The 15802-nt window shown below is 43.4% G+C and overlaps 1 protein-coding gene across 2 annotated transcripts in view; it reads right to left on the minus strand.

Moving 5' to 3' along the window:
- Positions 1-15037, minus strand: part of LOC124619771 (heterogeneous nuclear ribonucleoprotein A1, A2/B1 homolog) — a 55343-nt gene extending 40306 nt beyond the window's left edge. For both annotated transcript variants that reach the window (XM_047146354.1, XM_047146353.1), the window contains exons 1-2: positions 14881-15037; positions 8844-8989 (exon numbers count right to left, since the gene is read on the minus strand). In XM_047146354.1, coding sequence (XP_047002310.1) covers positions 8844-8989; positions 14881-14901 — 167 coding nt within the window. In that variant the 5' untranslated portion in view covers positions 14902-15037. The remainder of the gene's footprint in view (positions 1-8843; positions 8990-14880) is intronic.
- Positions 15038-15802: the final 765 nt, after the last annotated feature.

Here is a 15802-nt window from a genome sequence, read left to right on the forward strand (position 1 = left end):
CAATCTGAGGGCATCATCTTCAAAGCATCGCTTTCATGGGCTAAGAAATTCAATCAATAACACAGAATTCAGCAGAGGAAGATCATGACATTTGTAAGTAACAGGGAATCTGTGAATTGGGGGAAGAAACACTGGAAACTTTCTGTTTCAACTGCAGATGAAGGACTTTATGCCCAAGTTCAACAAAAAATTGGTGATCGATACAGACCAGACAGGCTGCCAGTACCAGTCAACTTAAAACAGAACTCTCACTGAAAAATCAAAAAAAAAAAAAAAAAAAATGTATGCTACAAGGCACAATATGAACTTGGTAACACACTAACACAGCAAATATGCGATAATGGTGTCTGGTGAGTTTACACTGTACGTGTTTGTGAGAGACTACAGGTAAGTTTGGACCAAAAATGCAACAAACTTTTAAGAAATTAACAACAGACTTTACAAAAGTCATTGTAACTTGTTGAAAGTATGGGAACCTTGCCACACAGCTCTACAGTTCATTTTCACTAGTGTCATGCCACCTAATGTAGTAAGAGAGAATTTTTCCTAATCATAGATTCTTGGGCATCAAATGAATCCTGATTTGGTTGGTTTAAAAGAGGGGCAAAGGAACAAAACCACAAGGTCATCATTCCCTTGTTCCTAATGCAACGAACACTACAAGGAACAAAAGAGGACAGGAAAATAGAGATGCAAGGAACAGTCAGAACAAAGTAAAACAAGGAAGCAGAATACAGTGGCTGGCCGACCACGAAAATAAAAAGAAAAAGCCAGCCACCCTGCAACACAATAAAACCTCCACCCTAAAAGCACTGGAGTGGACGACACAGAGGGACAAAGGACATGCGCTGAAACTCAAATCAAATTATAAAACCCTATCTCATGGATGAAACGTAAAACCAAATCAGCCGATGAGGCATTGTCTGCTAAAATCAATGGTAATGAGTCCGTCAACCGAAGATGAAGTCACAAGACAAACAAAGGAGGACAGAGCAGAAGAACATGGGCCACTGTCAACCAGGTGCCGCACTGACACTGAGGTGGGTCTTCACAGCACAGGAGGTAGTTGTGGGTCGCCCAGGCACTGCGAATGCAGCGCTGGCAGAGAACCACGGAGTCCTGGTGAGAAGCCCACACCGAAGACTTCCACACAGTTGTGGTCCCCTTAATGGCGCATAGTTTGTTGTGCGTACTGAGAATTTGCAATTTGGTCTCCCAAAGCTTTTAAACCTTACGATGTAATAACGAACGCAGGTCAGTTGCGGGGATACCCATCTCCAGAAGTGGTTTCCACATAGTCTGTTTGACCAGCCTGTCAGCAAGTTCATTTCCTGGGATTCTGATGTGACCAGGGGTCCAGACGAACACCACTGAACAACTGGACTGATCCAGGGCATAGATGGACTCCTGGATGGACACTACCAAAGAATGACAAGGGTAGCACTGGTCGATAGTTTTCAGGCTGCTCAAGGAGTCAGTACATAATAGGAAAGACTCCCCAGGGCATGAACGGAGATACTGGAGTGCACGAGAAATAGCCACCATCTCTGCAGTGAATACACTGCAGACAACGGTAAGGAATGCTGTTCAATATGGCAACCGTGAACGTAGTCAAAGCCAACGCTACCATCAGCCATCGAGACATCTGTGTAAACTGCTTCAGAGCCCCGGAACATGCCAAGAATCTAAAGGAAGTGACAGTGGAGAGCCGCAGGGTTAATGGAGTCCTTAGGGCCATGCAAAAGGTCCAGACAAAGCTGCAGCCGAGGTATACACCATGGAGGCGTAAGTGAATGGACTGCGAGTAGAGGTGGTAAAGGGAAAGACTCCAGTTCGGAGAGAAGGGACCGCATGCAAACCGCAATCATTAGCCCCGAACTGGGCCGCCGAAGCAGGAGCTGGACGGGAAAAGGAGACTGTAATTCAGATTCTCAGGAGAACTACGAATTTGTGCTGCATAACTGGCAAGCAGTTGTGCACATCTGATCTGTAGTGGAGGGACCCCAGCCTCCACCAGTATGCTGGTCACCAGACTCTTCCTAATAGCTCCTGTCGCTATTCAAACCCCACAGTGGTGCACAGTGTTGAGTAAATGCAACACTGAGGGCACTGACGAACCATAAACCACACACCCATAGTCAATTTGGGACTGGACAAGGATTCTGTAGAGCCGTAGCAGCGTAGAGCTATCTGCACCCCAATTGATGTTGCTCAGGCAACAGAGAACATTGAGGTCCTGCCAGCACTTCCACTTAAGCTGACGAAGATGAGAAAGCGAAGTCAACTGAGCATCAAAAACCAGTCCTAAGAATATATACGTCTGCACTACAGTGAGTGGATCATCGTGAAGGTAAAGTTCTGGGTTTGGATAAATGATATAAGACCGACAAAAGTGCACGACACACGACTTTGCGGCTGAAAACTGGAAGCCATGGGCTAGAGCCCATGACTACACTTTGTGGATGGCTCCCTGTAGGTGACGCTCAGCAACACCAGTACTGGAGCAGCAGTACAAAAATGCAGAAGTCGTCTGCATACAGATAAGGTGAGGCGCAGGGCTCTACAGCTGCTGCCAGATCATTAATGGCCACTAAAAATAGACACATTCAATACAGAGCCCTGCGGGACTCCATTCTCCTGGACATGGCTGGAACCATGGGAGGCACCAACTTGGACATGAAAAGTACGGAGCGACAGGAAATTTTGGATAAAAATAGGGAGCGGGCCCCCAGAGACCCCACTTGCACAATGTGGCAAGGATTTGATGTCACCAGGTTGTGTCATATGCTTTACGTAAGTAAAAAAAAGACGGCAACCACGTGTTGCTGTCTGGAAAAGGCTGTTCGGATGGCAGACTCAAGGGACACAAGATTAACAGTGGTAGAACGACCCTGGCGAAAGCCACCCTGACATGGAGCCAGTAGGCCACGTGACTCGAAGACCTGACCCAACCCAACCACTGACATACCATATGTTCCAGCAGCTTACAAAGAACGTTGTTGAGGCTGATAGGCCGATAGCTTTCCACATCAAGCAGGTTTTTGCCGGGTTTGATTACCAGAACGATGGTGCTTTCCCACCATTGTAATGGAAAGATGGTATCACACCAGGTCCAGTTGTAGATGACTAGAATATGTCACTTGTTGTCAGATGAGACATGTTTAATCATCTGGCTGTGGATCTGATCAGGACTAGGAGCTGTGTCGTCAGGGCAATGTGCAAGGGCATTAAGGAGCTCCCACTCTGTAAACGGGGCATTATAGGATTCACTGTGGCATGTAGTTAATGACAGAATGTTCCTTCCTGCCGCTATTTGAGAGTGCGAAAGGCTGGGGTGTAGTTCTCCGACGCAGAGGCTCAAGCAAAGTGCTCAGAAAAGTGTTCGGCAATCGCGTTTGCATCGGTAGATAACAAGCCATTTATGGTAACACTGGGAACACCTGTTGAGGTCTAGTACCTGAGAAGGCGTTTTACCTTTGCCCAGACTTGGGAGAGAGACGTCTCGACCATTAGGTGCCATATGTCACCTTCCCAACGCTCCTGCTTCCATCGTTTGATAAGGTAGCAAACACGGGCACAGAGCTGTTTAAAGGCTATGAGGTGCTCCAGGTAAGGGTGCCGCTTATGCCGCTGTAGAGTTCACCGACACTCCTTAAATTGCTTCAGCAACTTCTGGCGACCACCAAGGGACTGCCTTACACCTCGGGCACCCTAAAGAGCAAGGGATTGTGTTTTCTGATGCAGAAACAATTCTTGTAGTCACCTGCTCAACCATCACTATGTTCCCACGCAGGGGAGATTCGGTGGTGACAGCAGAGGTGAAAGTTCCCAGTCCGCCTTGTTCAAATCCCATCTGGGCAGGTGTCCGTGTGCCTGATGCCGGGGCAGTGACAGGAAGATGGAGAAGTGGTCAATACCACACCGGTCGTCATGTGCTCTCCAGTGGATAGATGGGAGAAGTCCTGCAAATTGATAAATCAATGACCAAGTAACTACCATGAGCCACACTGAAATGTATGGAGGCCCCAGTATTTAAGAGGCAGAGGTCACACTGAGACAGTGAAGTTTCGACATCTCTGCCTCTGACAGTACGCACAGTGCCACCCCACAAGGGGTTATGGGCGTTAAAAGCTTATAAAAGTAGGAAAGGTTTAGGGAGTTGATCAATCAGTGCAGCCAATACGTTCTGGTGTACTGCACCATCTGGAGGAAGATATACATTGCAGACAGTTATTTCCTGCGGCATCATTCTGACAGCCACTGCTTCAAGAGGGGTTTGAAGGGGCACTGTTTCACTACAGACCGAGTTTAGCACATAAACGAAAACTCCACCTGACACTATTATAGTCACTACATCCCTTATAGCCGCGGAGTCTTCTGCATTGCCGGGAACCAGGTTTCCTGGAGGGCAATTCAGATACCAGTTTTACTGCTTAACAGTTGCCGTAGCTCAGCCAGGTGGTGGAAAAAGCCACCGCAATTCCTCTGGGAAGGCATGGAACATTTAATGAGGTACTTTACACCTCAGAGTCACCTGCTGCCACTGACTTATTGCCTAATCAGTCTCTATTCATTGTGTCCGAGGGCCTGGTGAGATCTAGGTCCTCGGCAGACGCTGAAATCTCCACCCCATTCTCAGACGCAGAGCTTTTAGGTAGTGGTGGTGTGTGTGTGTGCCACTGCAATTTCCTTGGTCTTGGGGGTTTTCTTGTTGGATTTGTCTCGCTGCTCCTTTGGTTTCCCTGGCTGGGAGGACTTCACTGGCTCAAGTCTCCTGGACTGTAGATGAGCATGAAGCCCTACGACCAGCTGCTTTTGGGCCCTTCAGACACAGGTGGGTGTCATCTTTCCCACTAGCAGAAACCTGGAAAGGGAGTGACCCAAGGGACCCCTTCTTAGTGAGAGAAACCTAAGACGACTTACACTTCTCCGGCTTGGAAGAGGGGACAGATTTTGGGGCTGAAAACTGGAAGCCATGGGCTAGAGGGTTGGGGTGGGAGGGGAGTGGAGGGGGGTGTTGCTCCAAAAGTAGGTGGTGCAGGAGCAACAGGGAGGGAAATGCCTGCCACCATCAAGGGGGTAGGTGTAGTGTAGTCTTCCGGCTCTGAGAGGTGACTGGAGTTTGCGGAGCTGATGGTGCCAGAACTGTTGTAGTGGTGGCTAAGACGATGTCATACGCACAGGACGCAGGCATTCAAATTTTCTCTTAGCCTCAGCGTACGTCAGTTGATCCAGGGTCTTGTACTCCATGATTTTACTTTCTTTCTGGAGAATCCTGCAGTCTGGCGAGCATGGCAAATGGTGCTCTCCACAGTTGGCACAGACGGTAGGCGGGGCACACGGAGAATTGGCATGTGATGGGTGTTCCCAACCTCGACATGTGACACTAGAAGTACAGCGAGAAGACATATTGCCCAACTACCAGCACTTAAAGCACTGCATCAGGGGACAGATATAGGGCTTTACATCACAGCGGTAGGCCATCACCTTGACGTCCTCTGGCAACGTATCACCCTCAAAGGTTAAGATGAAGGCAACCGTGGCAACCTGATTATCCCTCCGACTCCAGTGGGCACGCCGGACGAGATGTACACCTCGCCACTCTAAATTGGCGTGCAGCTCATCGTCAGACTACAAAAGAAGGTCCCTGTGTAGTATGATACCCTGGACCATATTTAAGTTCTTATGGGGCATGATTGTTACAGAAACGTTCCCCAGCTTGTCACAAGCGAGCAACGCCCATGACTGGGCAGAGGATGCCAGATCTCCTTTTGGACAAGCCCCAAACTTGTCCTCTAAATTCTCAACAAAAAACTGAGGCTTCATTGTCATTAAAGATTCCCATCAGCTCTCAAACATACGAGGTACTGGGGCAAATAAGATCTGCTGACATCCTAGCCTGATGTTCCTCCCATAGTGTGGCCAGGGTGGAACGATTTGGGTTCGTACTTCTGTGCGTTTAATTGAGCTTGTGAACACTTCAGAGACTGCTGGTGTTTCACCACCAGCAAGAGATGATGGACTACACTTTATCGCATGTCATCTGCCCTGATGCCACCCACTCTGACCAGGGGCCCTCCCCACAGGTGCCACCCAGCTGCATCAAAGGCCACCTGGCAGGATGGCCATAGCCGGGAGTCCCGATGCCCCAGGGGAATGGGCCTCTACCCCTTAGCATACATGAGGAGTTAACGGTGCAAGCATCAGCAGAGCGATCCCTGTGTGGTCAGGGGGCTACAACCACCAGGGTACATGGTAACCCCACCACAACGGTCTGGCTACCGTGCTGGATATCAAGTGCAAAGAAGTCCAGAATCCTGATTTATGTGGTGACACCTTTATCAATGTTCCCAGTATGAGATATTCACTCTGCACCGGAGTGTGCGCTGATATGAGACTTCCTGGCAGATTAAAACTATGTGCCGGACCGAGACTTGAACTTGGGGCCTTTGCCTTTCGTGGGCAAGTGCTCTACCATCTGAACTACCCAAGCACAACTCACGCCCTGTCCTCACAGCTTTTTACTTCTGCCAGTGCCTCAGTTCCTACCTTCCAAACTTAACAGAAGCTCTCCTGCCAACCTTACAGAACTAGCACTCCTGAAAGAAAGTATATCGCGCAGACACGGCTTAGCCACAGCCCGAGTTCGAGTCTCGGTCCGGCACACAGTTTTAATCTGCCAGGAAGTCTCACCTTTATCAATGGTCTTCCCACTTGCACAGTTAAAGTCAACCATGCACCATTTATTTATTTATTTATTTATTTATTTATTTATTTATTTATTTTGCCAAGTAAAAAACTTGGTCACGCACTTTCAGAACTGTTCATTTCTGATTGACAATGAACGAAAAACTGCTTTTCATATATATGCTATTAGGATCCATTCCACTGTACACCAACTGTAAGCACCTATATTTGCCAAAATGTTGCACTAGCACATGGTTTGCATCCAAACTATCTGAAGAAAATTCCCAGTACATGCAGCAAAATTGCATTTGATGATGTAAATGCAGTTTCAATTAATGTTTTCCATGTCTGTATCACATATACCATTCTGCTATGTGTGATGTCTAGAGCACATCCGACGAGTTGCAGCAAAATTGCATTTGATGATGTAAATGCAGTTTCAATTAATGTTTTCCATGTCTGTATCACATATACCATTCTGCTATGTGTGATGTCTAGAGCACATCCGACGAGTGTACATTACTCTTGTGGTCTAGTATATTGTGATTTACTACATCACTGGTTGTGAATAATGTCATTTGCATCACTTTTTATCATGGTTTGACTATCTTTCCAAGCCTGATCCATGTCCTTGGAAATTTAATTAGAAATAGCCAACATATGAAATTTACTACAACTCCATGAAAACGCATGTGATTTCATTATATTACCTATCAAATGACATAATGGACCAGTGATTAAAAAATAAGTGTTAGCGAGTTTCGAACAGTCACCTCATCCATGAAACTCTTTCAAATTACAAACACTAACTGCTTGAGCCCAATGATTTCTTACCTTCACACAGATACATCAGTTACCTAATAGACGCGTGAAACTTCTCTTGCAATTTTCTCGGAACTGCCAGAGTAGTGCACCTTACTACTTGACCCATTATGTTTTAATGGCCTACTAAAGGCGAGCAAAGTTTGAAATAATATGTGGTCCCAATGTCATAGCCTTCACTTTTAAGTAATAGAGCCTAGTATGTGACGGTGAGTATTCGTCAGACAAGGGTTTTGTCAGAAGTGATAGGACCACTTTTGTATACTATCCTTGATGAGAGTATTTATATACAAATGTACAATAGGACCACTCTCGTTCTCTTATGTACACGAATGATCTGACAGATAGGGTGAGCAGCAATAGACAAATGTACAATAGGACCACTCTCATTCTTTTATGTACACGAATGATCTGACAGATAGGGTGAGCAGCAATCTACAACAATTTGCTCATGATGCCTTAGTGCATGGGAAAGTGTAAACGTTATGTGACTGTAGAAGAATACAGAAATGTTTGGACATAATTTCCATTTTGGTATATGAATGGCGGCCTGCTCTCATCACACCAATTAAATATCTAGGCTTATCTTTGGAACAAGCATATAAGGTCCACAGTTGGGAACGCAAATGGTCAACTTTGGTTTATTGGCAATTCTAAGAAAGTGTGGTTTACCTATAAAGGAGACAAAGTATAGAACATTAGTACTCCATTATTTAGTACTGCTCAAGTGAGAGAAACATTGAAGCAATTCTGAGGAGTGTTGTAATCTGTTACCAGTAGGTTCAATCAACATTAGTCATATGCTTCAGATTCAAATTGGTAATTGCTTGAGGCAAGACAACATTCTGCCATTTGCAGTTGATGCCAGTACAATTTTATTGGCACAAAGCTACATTTCACACACAGAAAGCAAAGAAAGTAAGATCAATTAAGGCTCATATGGAGGCAAGCAGAGTCCTTTTCTGCTCACTCCATATGCAAGTGGGATAAGGAAATGGAATAATTAGTAATGGTACACGGTACACACCATCACGTACCATATAGTGGCTTGTGAAGTATTTAAGTGGATTTATATGACCAATGGTAAAATAGTTGTCATGAAATGACCTAGAAACAAACACTAAAAACACCAAATTATCAGCATACCCTCCAAAATACTTGTGACCGTATGTGTAATACTGTGCTCTACCCCTTGCTACCGTATTTCTCCATGCTACACATTCTGACACACATACACCCCATTAGTATAATTACTAAGGTGCTCATTATTTACAAAAAACTTATATGATACAGAAAAAATATGGAAAATTATAGCTTCTTTCATTAACACTAACCTCTTTGTACCAGGATCCTTCATGACTACAACGTCAACAATTTCACCCCATTGTTCAAAATGCTTCTTCAGGGACTCATCTGTTGTTCGGTAGTCCAGACCACCGATGAACAGCTTCCTGACATGTTCTGGTTCTGGCCTGTCCCCCTAAAAGCAGAAAATCAATTATACTAAAACTTCGTAACAATATAATCGTGTTTGCAATTCAACAATACCTGTAAAAGCAGCACACAGGGGTTTCTAAGGCTAAAAAAAAAAAAAAAAAAAAAAAAAAAAAAAAAAAAAAAAAAAAAAAAAAAAAAAAAAAAAAGGGAAAATCAAGTCTGGGATTACTTTATGTGCAAAATACATAAGTTCATATTTTTAAGATGAAGCAGATAACCAAAAGTAAACATTTTCTATACAGTGGGTAAACTTGTGGACAACCTTTTTCATATAGCACTCAAGGAATAGTTCCTACCTGCGCACTTTGAAGAAGTTAGTCTTTGAAAAGAATGACCACATTAGCGGTAGTTGCATAGCAACATATGAAATTAGCAGCATGGTAGGTCTCGAGGTGGTAGTTGATACTTTTGATAGTGACCATTCATTTGATTTACAAAATCTTGTCACACACTGAAGAATGCAGCACTGGGATTGTAACAGAATTCACAACATGGTTGCTTTATGAGGAGCACAGCATGTACATGAGGAACAACTTCCCTGAGTATTTCAAAGGGTCTGAATCATGGGGGCATCTGGCTGCAAGTACGAATAGTACACAGTTGATTTAGTAATATCACCCTGCTACCAAGCAGGTAGCTGACCTGTGAGGAGCAGACAACTCTCCATCCAACACAGATGAAGGAAGCCCATAAGTATCTGAAAGATCCAAAGAACAGTATCCCCCCCCCCTCTCTCTCTCTCTCTCTCTCTCTCTCTCTCTCTCTCTCTCGTGAGAGTATTAAAATTCGAGCAGTTAACTGCAGAAGCATTCTTAGTGAAGTGACACGAGATTGGAGCACTCCTAAAAAGCAGTTAATCTCCCACAATGTGAAATCTGAAGAAAATAGTAGTGGCATTTTTGGGAAAAATTTAAGGGTATCTTTAAAGGATAGATTAGTGGGAAATGAAGATAGTTTATTTGTCTCAGACACACAGTGTTGGTGCTATTGAATTTCGCACACGTTAAATTTCAGGAGTAAGAAACATGTATTTTTTTGTTTTCTCCAAAAAAATTCCTGCCCCAGGTACATGCCTCCAAAGATGACATTGTCAACATCAATTTGGAGATGCAAATTTCAGAATTTTTTTTAAATGCTGTATCTCAGTAATAGTTCTAGATATTTTGTTACGAGTTTTTTATTTGAAAGAGAATTGCTTTACAATTACAATGGTATCCTCTGTTTGGACATATCTGTCAAAGTTATTTTACTGATGCCTTTTGAATTTTTTATAATTCACAGAAAAAATGTTTTTCAAAAATGCCAATCCAGAAAAGTCAGATTTTTCTGGTGATTAGTACCATGTAGTACTACATTCTCCGTAAAGGAGAGCTTCCACTTTTAAGCTGAACATGTTTTATTTTAAAACATTTTCTTAACTTTCAAGGGTAATGTATATCTTCACTGAAGTTTTTTCTTACTAATTTCTTTGTTACAATGTATACTTCTATTGTCTTCGTTGCAGTTATTTCTTTTCACTTCCATTGTTGCAAATATTTCTTACACTTTATTGTAGTTTGTCATGGCAGCCGTGTGTTAGCCACATATGGCCAATGCGGAGCTGGCAGAGAATCAGAGTCCCTGCGAGAGGCCTGCATGGAGGTCTTCCGCACATTCTTAGTCTCCTTAATGGCATGCAGTTTGTTGTGCATACTGGGATTATGCCATTCCATCTCCCAAAGCTGAAACACCTTGCGGCTTAATAATGACCACAGGTCAGTTACAGGGATGCCGATCTCAAAAAGCAGTTTCCGCGTAGCGTGTTTGGCCAGCCAGTCGGCAAGTTCATTTATTGGGATTCCAACGTGGCCTGGGGTCCACACAAACATCACAGAATTACTGGACCATTCCAGGGCATAGATGGACTCCTGGATAGTCACTTCCAAAGGATGGTGGGGGTAGCACTGGTCAACAGCTTGTACCGGCCTAGGTGTACGCCATGGAGGCGTATGTAAATGTACTAAGTATAGGTGGTAAAGGCAAGGACTCCACTTCAGACAGAAGAGATCGGGTGCAAACTGCAATTGTAAGCCCCGAACTGGGCCTCCGATGCGGGAGATTAACTGCTGTGGACGGGAAGAGAAGGCGGTAATTTGGATGCGGAGGAGAACTACAAATGTGTGCAACTTAACTGGCGAGCAGTTGTGCATGCCTAAATTTCAATGGAGGGATTCCAACCTCCACCAGGATGCTGGTCACTGGACTTGTCCTAAAAGCTCCCGTTGCCAGTCAAACACCACAGCGGTGCAATGGGTCGAGTAAACGCAAGACTGAAGGTGCTGCCGAACCATAAACCACACTCCCAAAGTCAAGGCGGGATTGAACAAGGGCTCTGTAGAGCTGCAGCACCATAGAGCAATCTGCACCCCAGTTGGTGTTGCTCAGGCAGCGGAGGGCATTGAGGTGCTGCCAGCACTTCCACTTCAGGTGACATCCTAAGAACTGATATGTCTCCCTACAGTGAGTGGATCATCATTAAGGTACAGTTCTGGTCTGGATTAACGGAACGACGACGACAGAAGTGCATGACACACGACTTCGCGGCTGAAAACTTGAAGCCGTGGGCTAGAGCCCATGACTACACCTTGTGGATGGCTCCCCCGTAGGTGCCGCTCAGCAATTCAAGTACTGGAGGAGCAGTACAAAATGCAGAAGTCTGCATACAGAAAAGGTGAGAAGGATGGCCCGCCAGCTGCTGCTAGACCGTTAATGGCCACTAAAAATAGACACACACTCAATACAGAGCACTGCAGGACCCCATTCTCCTGGATATGGGGGGCAGGGAGGGAGGACTATGGGAGGCACTAACTTGGACACACAAAGTATGGAGCGATAGGAAATTTTGGATTTTAAAAAAAAAAAAAAAAAACGGGAACTGGCCCTCGAGACCCCACTCACATCATGTGGCAAGGATATGATGTCACCAGGTGGCGTCATATGCTTTTTGCAAATCAAGAAAGATGGCAGACAGGTGTTGGTGCCTGGAAAAGGCTGTTCAGATGGCATACTATATGGAAACTAGATTATCAGTGGTAGAGCATCCCCAATGGAAACTGCCCTGGCATGGAGCCAGTAGGCCACGTGACTGCAGGACCCAACACAACCGCCGACTTACCACACATTCTAACAGCTTACAAAGAATGTTGGTGAGGCTGATAGGCCAATAGTTATACAAATCAAGCAGGTTTTTACCGGGTTTAAGCACTAGAGTGATGGTGCTCTCCGCCATTGCAATGGAAAGACACCATCGCACCAGATCTGGTTGAAGATGACTAGGATATGTCACTTGTAGTCGGATAAGATGGGTTTGATCATCTGACTGAATCCAATCTGGCCCAGGAGCTGTGTTGTGGCAATGTGAAAGGATAATGAGGAGCTCCCACTTTGTAAATGGAGCATTATAGGGTTTACTGTGACGTTCAGTGTACAAGAGGGCTTTCCTTTCCATCCATTGTTTGAGGGTGTGAAATAATGGGGGATAATATTCTAATGCTGAGGCTCGAGCATAGAGCTCAGCAAAGTGCTCGGCAATAGCATTTGTGTCACTGGATAACATACCATTGATGTTAATACCAGTAACACCTGTCAGGGTCTGGTAACCACAAACACATCTGATCTTCGTCCAGACTTGGGAAGGTGATGTATGGTGCCCAATGATCGACACACAGCTCTCCCAACACTCCTGTTTCTGTCATATTATAAGCTGGCGAACATGGGCACAAAACCGTTTCAAAGCTATTAGGTGCTCTAGGGAAGGATGCCGCTGATGTTACTGTAGAGCTCGAAGTTCTGTAACAGCCTCAGCAATTTCCAGCGACCACCAAGGTACTGACTTTCGCCGGGGGCACCCTAAAGAACAAAGGATCAAGTTTTCCACCACAGAAACTGTTTGCTTACAAATTTGTTTTTTGAGTGGGTCCACCTTCAGTAGAACAATTTTTTTCTGTTTTTTCTTTACCCAGACATGTTTCACTGAGGTTTTGCATTTTTTATGTTACAACTATTCAGGAAATTAGACATTTTTGTTAGTTGGTGAGCTTAATATTTAAGTGGTAAATTTTGTATGCAAAATAACTGGATACTCCTGTTACAGTAATACTGTACTGAAATTATAGTTACCAAAACTTTCCCCACCAGTTGTTTTATTAGGAAGCGAGGTCAAAATGTGTAAACTACTGATTCAATTTTCAAGTGATACTAAAATTTAATTCTAAGTTAACAAAGCGGACAACTTCGCACAAGTTTAACCTGACAATTCTTCCTCCCACCAGTGAGTTTTCAACTACAGTTTTTACAAGTTTTAATAATGTAACATTTATTGATGTTTCATCATGTAGAAAATTGGATCCCCATTTGCTTTTCTACACTTCACTACAGGTCAATTTGCTACCACATGGTCTCAGCTTTAACGTTCGTCGGCAGAGCCAACTAAGAAGTGTGTGACCTTTGAACCTAACTTAAGACCTCAGGTTGCACTATTGCTCAGTCTGTCCAATACCACACTAACTGAAAACTTGTTAGTGTGAATCCAATGTTTTCAAAAGAAAATAAGTATTGTAATTCACACCGCTCTTATATAATGGTGAGCAACGTGACGTCCATTTGCTGTACTACTCATGACAAAGTTTTAAAGTTGGTAACAGCGGAGTTAACTTCAAACATCCAGAGTTAAAGAGAAGGTAAAAACTTTCCTTATGATTACCATCAATCTTTATTTCTATTTACACTATTCATCATATTAGTCTTTGACTGTTCAAATACTTAGTGCAACTGTCCCACTTGACAATGGAAACCCCCCACCCCACCTCAGTGTATTTCTCAAGTAAAGAGCTAAAATTTTACGAAGTGTACAGCAACAACAGCGTGGTTTTTCTCTTCATAAAATACCTTCCCTCCATACATTCCATAATTTTCGAATGCATAACCTGATTTTGAAAAAGGAGAAAAATAAACATTCAGCAATTTTACAATATTCAGGACCTACGCTCAAGCAGTAAACACCCAGATGGCTGCAAGAGTAGGGCACAAACAACAAGCCTACATCTAATTTGTTTATATAATTTGACCTCCAAGACACCAGTACATGTGTTCAATTTTCAACCTTTAAGTAGGATAAACTTCTCAATAATACACACCTTCCATAGCTGCTGTACGCAGCCGTGAAGATACTCCTCGCAGTAAAATGCACAATCCAGTACTATTTAATAGCACTGGCCGAAATTGTCCTTATCCTGCACATCTACTATCATCACGTATTACATGCACGTAACAAATCTGACTTATAAACCAAGTCCTAACAAACGCGGAAGTCAATTTGTTCGTTTCTTGACGACGAATATGATTTAATGTAATTTACAAAGTTTGTTCCGAAGAAGCATCTAGAGATAAGAAACAAATGAAGGAATTACATCGTCACCAGCCTACAGGGAAAAAAAAGGCAACAAATTTAATCCATAAAAATCACTCCGTGCCGAGATTACCATATATTTTTTCTGTTTTTCAGCATGGTAATGTTTCTGTCGATTGAGGTGCAAATATTTTGAATTTTATGCACATGTTGCCGAATCGAGTCCGGTATTTGCACATTTCACTGCTAGATTTTATGAGATTTAATAATGTAAACCTCACGTTCGTAGAACTCTTTAATTACATTAAGGTTTTCACACAATTATTTCCAACCGGCATAGAAGGATTCTCTATGCCAATATTCCAAAGTACCTCCATAATGATTTAAGGAATGTTCCCGCTCCACTTACATGTAATGTTTTTACAGAAAAATTACGAAAAGAACACCGCGCAGAATTAATCAGAAACTTAGCAAATGTTCTGGCTCACCTCCGGTTCCGACTTGACCATTTTCTCCTCACACCTTCAGCAATATCGCCTTCCAAACTAAAACACGCTTGAATTCCACTATGCCAGCGTCCACGTCCAGCGAAGAAAAGAAAATGAACTCCAAACTCACTGTAGCCAACTGTTTCGTGAGTACTTTATGCCAAAAGCTAGTCCTACGAAAAAACACTGTTATTCACCAGTACGTATAAAGATGGACTCTCGTAAAAATTAACCATGACTAAGTAAGAATTTTAGGTTATCACATTAGGAAAAAAAGTTCAGTGGAATGTATGCAAAATACCCTTGCAAAATGGAGTTAGCAATACGGAGTTTAGTATCATCTTTGGATAGGCTTTGCCACATTCTTATCAGGCGATTACGTTAGTAAAATGGCGGTCCCTGATAAGCAAAAAACACAGGGTCTCGCAACGAAAAGTTGCACTACTATCAGAAGCAGCATGGGCGAGTTCTCAGTAATGAGATCACAATGTAAAGCTATATAAATTCTGATTACGAGAACAAAAATTTACATTACAGTACCGTAATTCACAAACTTTTTGAGCTCATACTGTGTAAAGTGAACTTGAAGCTTCACTCTCAAAATATTAAGCACATTTCTCGTTAATACTAGCCTTTAGACAGAACTGAATTTGTATTATAACAAAAGCAATTCTGTACACTTCAGATTGATACGTGCTATGTTACGTGGTGCGTAAATCTTTTCCACATAACTGGTGATCCCAATAATGAAGGAATCGGTATAAGTGTGTACAGTTTATTTTGCGGTCAGTTAAATATGGTGCCACGACAATGGGAGACACACTCAAGCATTTGCGTGCTATCAATGTCGAGATTCAATAAGTTAGCAGTGAAAACCAGGGTTTTGAAGTCTTCCTTTCTGAAATGCAAAAAGCAAACGAAC

The sequence above is a fragment of the Schistocerca americana genome, chromosome 6, assembly GCF_021461395.2.
Source record: "Schistocerca americana isolate TAMUIC-IGC-003095 chromosome 6, iqSchAmer2.1, whole genome shotgun sequence".
Lineage (NCBI taxonomy): Eukaryota > Metazoa > Arthropoda > Insecta > Orthoptera > Acrididae > Schistocerca > Schistocerca americana.